Genomic DNA, 12,478 nt, shown 5'->3' with positions numbered 1-12,478 from the left:
TGAATAGCCTTTCCTTATTCTCACATTGCTACGACATTTTCAGACACTAATTTATACACTAAGACTGCCAGGTGATCTCAAGGGCCAGGCCGAATAGTGATCTTATGCTCAAAATTGATAATTCCATGTAAGTGTATCAATCAAATTCTTTCATATATAATGCAGATAATGCCTGTCAGAAGAAGTGAGGAACCCGCAACATTAACCTATCATTTCATTTTTCAAAGAAAAAAACTAAAAGGTTATTGCTATCAAGGCCAAACTGAACTTCAAATGATTAAGGTTAATAAAGACGAATAGATTCCATTAAAGTGGTTGATTTTCATACCATTTTCCACTTCAAGAGTAGTTAATAGGCCACTGGGTCAGCGGGTGGAGGATAAAAGTTTTGAATAAGAATGATATTTTCCAGTTTTAACCGTTCTTCTTTTACTTTATTTTTTTCAAAAAGAATTAACTCATTATAATGAGTCAAGATGGTGAATTTCCAGATTGGTCAAAGAAATGACTGCAGAGAAGCTTTTAGAAAGAAGAAGATGCAGGGCTTGGTGAAGACATTGACAATCATAGTTGGAGAATTTGGGTAAAAAGGAAAAAGGTTGCTATTATTAAAAGAAAGGAACTGGTTCATCTTTATTAGCACGGTACATGTACATGAGCTACATCCTCTAACTCGAAAATATGATCAAATTACAAGCTGAAGAGACCGAAAAACATGAAAAAGAAGAAGAGGGAGATACAAAAATGATCATATTCATTTAACAGAGGATTATCACATGAATTTCTCATCATTTACATACCAACAACTTGGCCTACTTCAATCACACTAGCATGAGAGAAATTCATGAGATAAACCTCCGTTAAATGAATATGGCACCTTTTTCGTCGTTTTCCCCGCAAGTAAACAGAAAAAGACATAACTGCATCCTCATATTAATAACCCCCTTTTTGTTGAATTCGGGACATGGAAAACTGCCATGGATTTATGGAGCTAATCGATGATTAATAGGCATATAACCAGTATATTTAAGCGGCATCTTCATTGTTTGAGGATCCTCCCGTTTCTTTCACAGTACTACCAAGTGAAAATTGACGGCTTTGGATTGCATCTTCAATAGACAAGAAGAAAGATTCCTTGCCAATGGCATCTACGAATTTCGCTAATGTCATTTTCTCTAGAACTTCAATCCTGGGGTTTATTATTGCTAACTGCACAGGATGTTTAAACACATATTTTTAGTTTCTTTCTTACTTAAAACAACAGCCTTCAATGAAAAGGGAGCATCTTTCAGTTTACCTTGATATGCTTTCCTTCCAAGATTCTACGTAGTTCGGTAAATGTTTCAATCCCTGTCATGTCAATGGATGAAACTCCTGCAAACCGCCATAGTCTAATGTTTCAGTCGAAATTGATGAGTATGGACAGTTGTTACTGTTATATGCATATTTATTTCTTCTTAAAAAGAAATAAAAAAAAGGCTCTACCAAAATCAAACTCTAGTGGCTAGAGGATGTTTATACTAAATTGTATTTGCCACTACAAGATTAGTCAGAGTTGGCAAGTGGCATAATTGGTGGTGGATTTTGTAAGAAAATGTTCATTACCTGATAAGTCTAGTAAAAGATGCTCAATTACATCACTTTTAGAATCTGAAAGGCCTTGTTCCTCCTGAATATATCTCAGAATCCTGCTCAAATTTTGGCCAAAACAAATTAGAAATTACCATGGTTGACCGTATTCTTTTTGGTACTAATTAATTGAATGTTCTAATTTGTATCACATTGTTTTTGCATGAAGATATACCTTTCTCTTATATAGGAGCAATTTGCAAAATAAATTGGGGAACCAAGTTGAAGAACAAGGATTCCTTGCATCGTTGTTGAACCCGGATATTGCTCTGTGTCTCGGTACAAATATGAGTTTGGAATTTTTCCTAGCTTACAGGAAGCAGGCCTTGCCACGTACAAAAGTGCTCTTAGTAAAGCAAGTCCCACCTAAAATAACAGATAATATTTCAGTTAAGAAAGCAGAAACAGAAATATTGTCCATTCAATTCTTCTTCTGATAGCTTTGAAGAAATCCTTACAGAAAGCATGAGCCCGACATCCATGCTTATGAAACTAACACCAAGGAAGGCCGCCATGCAGATGCAAAAATCGTATTTGTCAACTTTAAAAAGGTGAATCATCTCCTCATAGTTGATTAATCCAAACATTGCTGACATGATAATAGCAGATAGGGCTACCAGAGGTGTATAACTGAAGAGAGGAGCCAAGAACAGAAGTGTTAACATCATGCAAAATCCCATGACTACATTGGACATTGCTGTCCTGCACCCAGCATTGAAGTTCACAGCTGTTTTTGAGAATGGCCCTGTAGATCAAAACGTCAAGAAAAATCAGAATCTTATATTACTTCATAAATTGTTTAAAGAAAAAGATTAAATTATGGCCTTTTTGACTTCTTTAGAATAACCTGAAGCATTATATATACCTGTTGTCAAGTAGCACGACGTGAAAGATCCAATAATGTTCATGAAACCAAAGGCTATCATTTCCTTGTTCCCATCAGTTTGTTCATTTTTCATTATGGCGAAGCTCCGTCCTATTGCTATCCCTTCCTGTAAGTTTCAATTCGAAGATAATTAATTTTAGGGGGCAATGGCGGTGAAGTGATACTTAAGCATCTGTTGGGTTGTCCAGGTGAGGATTTTTTCTTGGTTGGTGGGTAAAATTTCTTGGGATGAGTTTCGAGTCAGGATGTGAGTTGTTTCCGGATTGAATGGGATTTTGGAGGGAACTGATAGGTTAGATAAGCATTAATTGGGAGAGAAATTGCTCTTGGGCACTGAACCAATGAAGATATAGGAGGAAATTATGAGGTAAATAGTCTCTGTGTCGTTTTGTTTTGCGTTTAAGAGATTGCTATCTTATGGGGCTTTATCTGTCTTGAAGTTGTTTCGACGTTGCCACGAAAGGGTGATAAGGTGTTTTGATCGTATGAGGAGTTTGGTACCATGTTGGCATGAAGAGGGTGTTTAGCGTAATAGGTACTCTGTTTGGATAAAGGAGGATGCTGATATTTTATCTACCTGAAGGAACTAGCAGAAGGTTACTGAAATACTTAGTGTCTTGGCCTATTTTCTGAGTGTACCACTGCCAGGAATTTTAGTGGTGCTGTCCTTGACTATGTTTTTGGGTGCGAACAGGGTGTTTGGTGAAGGTCTGTGAGTGTATAAGAGCATGTCTTATGAATGTTTTTTGGCTGTCTATTTTTGTCTTTTGAGCAGGTGAATTCCTGTTGGGACTGTTACAGGGTGGGTACTTTTTTGTAAAGGGCAGAGTAAGGATGATGTTGTACAGGAAACTTGATCTAAGTTGCTATTTTGTCTCCATACGGAGGATTACAAATTGAAGGTAACCTCCATTTATTACTGAAAAACCATGGTTTATCAAAAAAAAGGGGGGAGAAGGAGGAAGACAAAGCAAGAGGAGAAAAGAGGGAGGAAATAGTGAACGACTCTCTCACTGATAGTGATATGATAAAGATGGATAAAAAGATGAGGAAGAAGGCGGGCGGAAGAGCTATGGAACATTGTTGGAGGTTAGGTGAATCGCGTGGATTCTGTGGGTGGGAAGTATTTAGGTGGAAAGTAGGAAATATGTGGTGAGAGGAGACGACGGTATGTTTACTTGGAGTTTTACTTCAAGAAGTACATATGGTGCTGATGTTGGAGAGGTTGAGAGCTCGTCTACAAGTTAAATCAAAGATAATTGGTATAGAAACATAAAAGAAAAAAGGTTGGGATTCTTACAGCCATAGCAATAAGCCCAGTGACAAGACCAGCCTGCACAGTTACTGGAAGATAGCGGCGATCAAAGTTCAAATATTGAATCGAGGGAGGATTTAGTCCCTTCTTCAAGTCACCAACCTGAAACAAAAAATGAAAAAAAAAACAATAAATAGTTGGAAATCAGAAGAATGATTGCTTATAAGATCAAGAGGATGTGACCTAAAAGGAGAGAGTAAAGAAAATAATTTAAAAAAATTGAAAAATCAACTAAAAATGAACTCACAATTTGGATTCCATGTTTCTCTGCGTGGGCAAAAAATGCAAAAAGACAACCAACCACAACAACGACCATTGGAGCCATAGCTGATACCCAAAATAGCTTTGGTTTTCTTTGCCTCTGCACATGCCAAAAACATAGGAAAAAAATATATATATATATATTACTTCTCTACCATATATCTAGATAATACTAGTAAATAATATACCAAAAAATAACACTAAATAATTAAAATAATAAGTAAAAAACAATCAACACAACCCCACTCCCAAATTTGTGTGTATAATATTTGGGCAAATATGAAGGCTGGAATTGCTGTTTTCATCAATAAAAATCAATAAGCCTCATATTTTTAAGATTTATTTATAATTTATAAACTGGTTTTAATGTGGATAATTATGAAAGTGCAAATATCTGTGTATGGAGTAAATATTGATAGAAGTATTGGGTCCAAGGACAACTAGCTGTGTATGCTAGATTTTTTTGTTAAAAAAAAGAATGAATTGATTTTCTCAGTGAATTCACGTTAAATCCGTTTTAATAGTCAATGGAAAGGTCAAACATGGTCGCCTATACTTTTGTTTGGCATTATGGTTGTCATGACAGTTATGATTTGCTATTAATGGTGCTATGCTATAAATGTTATCCACTTGTTTTTGGCGTATCTATGGCAAAATATGCGTATGACATCACAGATGATTCTAAACGGTGACAACCTCACTCGTGTTAAAAAAAAGTATTCTTTTTTTTTTCCATATAGACAAAGTGAAATTTAAGAAAAAATTAGGCAAAACTTATACCTTAAAACGGAATTGAGTCTAAAAGTTTGTTTTTGCTATTTTCCTATAGGCAATGGGTAAGACGAGAGAAAGCTCACCAGGTATCGAGTGAATTGGAGGAAACAAAGGAAGATTATACCCACAACAGCACTCTGCCACCTCCACTGCGTGCAGAAACAAGAAATTTGGGGGTCAGTTATAAATTGCCAGTTCAAGATTAGAATTTTAAGCAATTATTCTATGAATAGCAAGACAGAGTGATCAGCAATTAAGAAGTTTATATTGTTTTTCTTTTCCCTAACAAACCTCTTTTCTATTGCTGAAAATTGCATGCAGAACCGAAACCACATCAGTATGAGTTGTGAAATGCTTTAAACCAAAGATGCCCTTCAGTTGTTGCAGGCAAATTATTATAGCAGTCCCTCCCATGAAACCAGTGATTGTAGAATGTGATAAGAAATCCACCAAAATTCCCAGCCTGAAACAAATATGTGTAAAATAAGAAGGAAATAAATATGAACATGAATACAAACCCAAAGAATAATCTCGGAATGGTTATTGAAAGATGCATAAATTATTTATATATATCGCTGACCTCAAAAAGCCTAAAGCTGTCTGGAAAATTCCGGTGAAGAAAGTGGCTGTGTAAACTAAGTGAAGATACAATGTGGGATCATCTTTTGGTGATACTTTGGCTCCAATGGTTTCAGATATAAGCAATGAGCATGCTGCCACTGTTCCCACGGCAAGGTGCTTCGAACTCCCGAAAATGGCATAAACAAAAGGCGGTATAAAGCTCGAATCTGCAGCATATAATGTATATATTGATCCACCACATTTTCAGAGAAACGAAAACAATCCCATTAAGCCAAACAGATTTTTGGCCTAGTTATTGGGTAAACTTTTTCAGTGAAATTGGAAAAAAAAAAAAGAAATACTCCATATGTATTAACTAAGGAGCTTACAGAGGCCGATAATTGGAGGAAGATCACCGAGTTTGGCATAGCTGATTCCTTGAGGGATTGCAAGGCTAGTAATGGTGATACCGGCAAGCAAATCATATCTAAGCAAACTTAGATTGTACTTGGGTAACCACTCAAACAATGGGATGAAGTATTGGATTGCCTTCTTGGCTCTAACCAAAGGCTTGCCATCCTTAAACTTACGAAACGGATCGTCAGGGAAGAAGGTTTCTTTGCAATCAGATTTGAAGGTAGTCGAAAACCCTCTCGGGGTAGAGAAATTCACCGTTTGGCTGGAATTCGTCATAGCTATAGCAAGAGAGTAGGAGATTGAGACAGAAGAGGAAGGATCAAGAGAGCGGAGATAGTGGGGGTTAGGGAAAGAGAGGTGCAACTGGCATTTATATAGAAGTCACCTAGTACCAAAATAGTGGAGAACAACGCAAATTTGACAAAGATTGGATAAAGTCTTTTGACGGGTGATTCCAACAACGTTATTGAAGGAAAAACAATATTTCAGAGCTGACACGATGCTACTGGTTGTCTAAACAATTTGGTGGCGTTTGGTACAATTACTTTCTTTGTAAATTTTTACTTGTATCACAAATTATCCGCAATTCTTCGATAAAGCTTACATAATTTATCTATAAAAAAAAAACTAATACTAATATAGATTTAACAAGCTTTACACACATTTGCAATTATTATTTTACCAAAAAGTTACAGGAATAAATAATGGGCACAACAGTAAAAACAAAAACTAATAAAAATAAGAAAGAAATAGAAAGGATCAAAAAAGAAGGAAAAAAAAAAAAAAGGCAGGTCTGTTTTAGCTGTGTCTATGAGATGGGGATCGAAGTTACTGTTATGGCAACTGCATGCCACCCAAGACGCTTTATATAGATCGTGTTTAGTTGGGGGCTAAATTTTTTGTTTAAGCTCTACTACAACAAAATTGAGTTTTAATTACATTTTTTTAGACAATATATTTTTTCGTATATTAAAATTTTAAAAAGTACACCTATTTAAATTTTTAACTTCACTTTTTTCACATTTAGTAATAATATAAAAAAGTGCTGCTTTTACTAGTGTATGTAATTTTTATAATTACATTTTATTTATAATGCATTTAAAAATTTATATAGTGAAGTCAAATTTACAAAAATGTTCTAAAAAACGTAAAAAATTGTTATTAAAAATATTTTTAGCAGTATATTTTAAAAATGTGTTATTTTAAGTCAAATTTGTTGTAATGCCCCTAGAGTGTACAAATGTGTCATGCATTTCTGACCCTTTTTTGTATACTCGGACAGATAGTGTTAATAAATCAAAACGTGACATATCATCTCTTGAAAAATTAATACTATTATCAAGTTTTGTGTATATTCTTTTGACCATATAATTTCTAACAATGTGTTAGAATATGATTTTATTAGTTTTTTTTTTCTTTTCAATCTTATGAAGTGTAAGCCACAGCCTTATGCTTTGGGATTTGAATCCAGAACATCCAAATTAAAATCTCTAACAATAATGTTAATAATGAAAATTAATAATAAATTATATGTCAACTAATAAAAATAAATAATTAGTTAAGAGGTTGCACATTTTTCTGTCATGTATAATTATTTTTAAAACGATCAAGGTTTGCCCAAGTTCTACTTAAATCTAATCTCCCATTACATGGTCTTAAAAGTGCATTCCTCCGTATCGTCTTGATGTATTTAGGATTTTCCCAAAGTGATAACTTTATTGTAAATAATTTTCATTATTTTCTATATTTTGTCAATTTATTCCATCAAATTTTGCTACCTACAAAGGCAATGGTAGCTGTGTGTGAGCCCTTTTTCACTGTATGTTGTATATTATGTGGATTAACACTATTTTTATGTGATCCCTATTATTAATATATTCTACTATTAAAAAAATACACAATTTAGAATTTTACATGAAAGGTGAGTAAAAAGTAATTATAAGAGTAATTTTGATATACATATATTATGTAATATATATATATAAAGTTTTATACATATATAATAATAATAAAAGAAAATTAAAAACTGAGAGTGGTAGCCGTTACCATGCATGAATAGACTTTTTTTATTATTTTTTTTCCAATTATACGTGCATGCACTTAGTGTGGAATTAATTTCAAACCTACAGTTAACAAAACCCCTGTACAAAGAACAGTTAGCATTCTTGATTTCGGAATGCTTCTCCCCATGTTTATATGCATGGTTTCATCAAGATTAAAGAAGATAATAATACTGTCCTTATAACTTCCAAAAGATCAGTACTGGTGGCTTGTTGCCATCCATCAAATTGCTTGTTTAATGAGGAGTCTCTCCCAGCTCCATGATTTCATTTGCTCACCTTTGATGAGATCATGCTGTAAAGATAGCGGCCTTTGCTAGTTGTCCGCGTACAAAGATTATGACAGTTAGAATCCGAAGCTTTCTGGGGGAGACAACGAGAGGGGGAGGGAAGATGGAGGTTGTGTAATTGATAAGACTGGACATAACTTCAAAGATTGCGTAAACTTTTCCTCACATAGGTTTCTTATCATTTCCTTAACAACAATTTCACAATTCCTTTTCAGTTTAATAAAGAAAATAAAAGAAATATGTCCAATTGCTTGAAAATTGAAATGCTTTCCAAGTCAATCAGACGTATTTTTCCCATTACCCTCACAATAAATTCCAAAGCAGCACCTCTCATGGAAAAGTTTTTTTTTTTTTTTTTCCATATTAGTATATGAGAGATATTGAGGCCTGTTCATTGATTCTTTCTTTCTACTGTTAGTTATGGGGCGGTTTGAAAAATAAATAAATACTCTAGCTAGAAATTAGAAAAACAAATTACATGGTATGATAAGGACCGTACAAATTGCTTCTCCTTTGATTAAGACAACTTATATGACAATAAGAGAAGACAATTAATTGAAGACAATTAAATCAAACATATTGAAGTGCTGGGAGAATATTTAATAATAATAATAATACTGAATCTACTCATGATTTAATGCAAAACAAATTGAGACGATATTAAAGAGAAATAAAGCGAAGTCCATTCCATAGAGTAATTTCATGCATTCTTAAGCATGGACAGGTTTTTTGAACTAAAATTTTCTAAACAAAGTAGGGCAGCCCTTTCTAGATATGTATGAAATCCCATCGAAAGCATTTCTCTGGACCAGTTTAAACTCAACTTATAGAAAATATTAAACTTTGCCCATTGATTGAATATGATCATTCATCCATTAGGAAGGGGTCGACAAAGCAGGCAACGCGTCTCCTTTGATTAGACAGTCGACCCTGTTTGACTCTATGAACACTGTCCCGACACTACAAAACCTGACCTGATCGATCCCCCCAGCTTGATATTGTAACATTAACGTAGAACCCCGCGTCGAATTATTTAATTGAAATGGAATTTGATGGTAGAATCTGATATGAGTTGAAAAGGAAAGATTGGAAACGTTTTGTTAGATTGGATTTGCACTTCCCGCCACGAATTATGAGCCATAGCCCTTAAAATAAACGTAATTTAGAAGTTGCTACTTTTCCTTCCATAGCCGTCAATTATTTCTATATGAAGCCTCCCTCAGTTATCCATGGCACAAGGCTTCACCTGCTTCAAATGGCGATAATGTGCAACACATCAATGGACAATTAATGGATTGGAATAGGAGGGAGAAATCTATTCAAGTTTGAAACGTAAACTTTCTCTGTTTTTAATTTTTCTTGGTGTAGTTTGGTGAGTGTGTGTGGGCTTCTTTTTACTCGCACACTAACTTTTCAACCATCATTTCAACAGCATCAATCATTGCCCTGTGCCTCCCCAATGGAAATGGAATTTTTTTTTTTAACATACATTAAACAATGGAAAGCAAAATTTGAGTGGGTTCTCCTGCATGTTACATCCTCCCATTATAGGTTTTCAGGTTTCACAGATTGTTCACGGAGTAAATTTCCAGGAAACATGAACCCTGGACGAAATGACATAGCAGCCAATCAATTATTTCTATATGAGTCAGTTTTCAGAAGAAATATGGAGTGACAATTACTTCTATGTTGTAGCTCCGTGGACCCCGAAACCCACATTGATGTTGCTTTAAGGTGAAAGCTTTTTCGTTTGTTTGACAGTAAGTGTTGGTTCCAGCTCTTCCTGGCATAAGCTACTTTGGAATCTTTTAATTACCAGTCATTTGATGGTGCTATATTTAGCATATCCCCTCTTAATCAATGCAATACTTGATTACGTATATTCAAGATTGAGCCGATTCAATTTCATATTTAAATATAAATAAATGCTGGATCCTTTCTTATTATCCACTTAAACTATAAAGGGTACAAATTAAGCACCAACAGGATCAGCAACAGAATGTAGCAGTTCAAAACACAAGTTAGCAGCAAAAGGTCCGCAACAAAATTTTCACAAGATCTGCAGACCAATTCTCAGCTAACAGGATTTACAAATTCTTGTCTAATTGAATTCTAAGCTCTTCAGTTGAAACAAGCATTTGAGTTTGAATTATAGATAGCCATGCAACTTATATATATATATATATATATATATATATATATATATATACACACACACACATTAATGATCAATCAAAATTCTTGTAAATAAATGCACTTTCTTTGAAACAGATATGAGCTTTTTTTTTTTTTTGCCACAATCTTCTCCCACAAAAGATTATTTGAATCTTCATTTTCTGACGCTGCTTACTATAAGGAAAAATTGCATATGCAATTATAAGATGCCGCGGAATCTTTCCATTTTCATCGATGGACTACAAAATAATAATGCTCTTCTAGGGGAAGAAGCAATGATCAGTAGATCATGATTCTAACGCGTGTTAAAACTAAATCCACGAAACAAAAATTAAAGAATGTTTTGCTCCACTAATCCTTGGATTAATTAGCTGGAACAAGAATAAATTAGACTCCAACGTCACCTCAGATTTTCTTTCGATTTTAAAAATGACTTCTCAATTCAAGCCACTCTCCCTGATTCTTGATTTCCCACTTCCTTTTCTCTCCTATTCTACACAGACCTTTCTCGAGACAAAACTGTTGCTTCCACTGCAGAAATTTTCCCTTACAAGATGCAGAAGCAAATGGATCACCGAGTGCCCCCGAAACCAACTTAACACCTCAAATATGTGGAAATACGCGTGGCCTCCATTATTACCCTGTTTTTTGACAGTAAAGATAGATACATAGCTGACGTATCAAGATTTTGCCACCTTGTCCACCAACTTTGTATAGCGTAAGCTACGTGATGATGTTCATACATGAACCCTACAAAGATACCGTGGAACTAGTGAGACATAATCTAAGGCTTTGTTTGGAAGATCCCAGAATAATTTCTGATGTTAGAGCCTGTTTGATGTTGTTTTTGAATTTGTGTTTGATTGTAGAATAGTGTAAAACAAGATACAAAATTACGATTAAAACTTTCGTTATGATGAAATCATAATTTTAATCGTAATCACAATAATTTATTGAGTTTCAAACGTATAACGTTTATAAAAGTCCTTTAATTAAGGACGGTATGCATTGCTGTTAATTTCTTTAGGAATATCCCTAGAAAGAAAGAAATTCTAGGTGGTGTTGCTATTATGGGGAAGTGCTTGAGGAGTTGAACTCCGATGTTATCCTGCAGTTGTTTCCAAACACGACCTCCTAGTTTATACCTTGGCCTTTGCTATAGGATTTTTCTGACCTTGACCTTTAGTGCCTGGAAAAGTCAAAATTTCGTGTAACTTGTGGCCTGTGAGTTGTGAATGAGAACTACAACTCAAATAGATAAATCAAGGATTCGTGGATATCCCACTTCAATTTTGTTGGAAATTTTTATTGTATATTTTCACCTTTTTGTGTTTTGTGTGGGAAATGGGTTGTTAGGAGGACTCAAAAGGAGGAACCCTTTTTAGAATTTAATATATAGAACCTAAGGATATTTTCGAGGATGCGGTTCACTTCCATAGGGGTGCTGTATTCCTATCCATTGGCAGGTTTGCAGATTCGCCAATGGGCAACTTTAGTAATTTAGCTATAATTCCATTAAACAATAGCTTTCCAAAATGATGGCAGGCAGAGCTTACAAAGTCTCATATCATGATGTTCTTAAGATAAAAGTGAAATATACAAAATTGGAAAGTTACCGTCATGAAGTGAGGGGTATTACTAATTCTTTGATTGAACTTGAAAGACTAATTAAAAGATTATGAAACTCATGGATACATCCTAAAGCAATGAAAGAAAATCTTAAGTATTAACATTTCAATAAATTTAGACAAAAAACAGTTTCAATGAAGGTTGATAGCTAAATATCGCTTACTCGTAGTCTTGCACAAACTTTAACTTTTCATTGATAATTTTGAATTTCAAAATGAATCATCAGAATAAGATGAGAAGAACCGCAAACTTCATAGATATAGAGATAGACATAGGTCAAATCACCGACAGTGTCAAGATGATGTTTCTCATGTTTTAATTTTCTTTTATTATTATATGTATAAAATTTTACATATATATATATATATATAATATAGTTACTCTTATAATTATCCTTTAAAATCCTCTAATACAAAATTCTAGATTCGCCATTGTAGGCTATGAAGTTAGCCCAAAAACATGTGCATAATTGAGTCACATT

The 12,478-nt window shown here is 34.3% G+C and overlaps 1 protein-coding gene across 1 annotated transcript; it reads right to left on the bottom strand.

The window, feature by feature from the left end:
• On the bottom strand, positions 585-6,178 carry LOC18588630 (probable sulfate transporter 3.5). Its single transcript, XM_018126641.1, has 12 exons — positions 5,816-6,178; positions 5,446-5,653; positions 5,157-5,328; positions 4,949-5,014; positions 4,078-4,191; positions 3,816-3,932; positions 2,495-2,621; positions 2,088-2,374; positions 1,805-1,995; positions 1,606-1,688; positions 1,298-1,374; positions 585-1,209 (listed from the first exon to the last, which is right to left on the bottom strand). Exons 1-12 carry the CDS (start codon positions 6,117-6,119, stop codon positions 1,027-1,029), a joined length of 1,929 nt encoding a protein of 642 aa, XP_017982130.1. The 5' UTR covers positions 6,120-6,178; the 3' UTR covers positions 585-1,026.

The sequence above is a fragment of the Theobroma cacao genome, chromosome 9, assembly GCF_000208745.1.
Source record: "Theobroma cacao cultivar B97-61/B2 chromosome 9, Criollo_cocoa_genome_V2, whole genome shotgun sequence".
NCBI lineage: Eukaryota > Viridiplantae > Streptophyta > Magnoliopsida > Malvales > Malvaceae > Theobroma > Theobroma cacao.
This window is presented reverse-complemented; position numbering and strand designations above follow the sequence as displayed.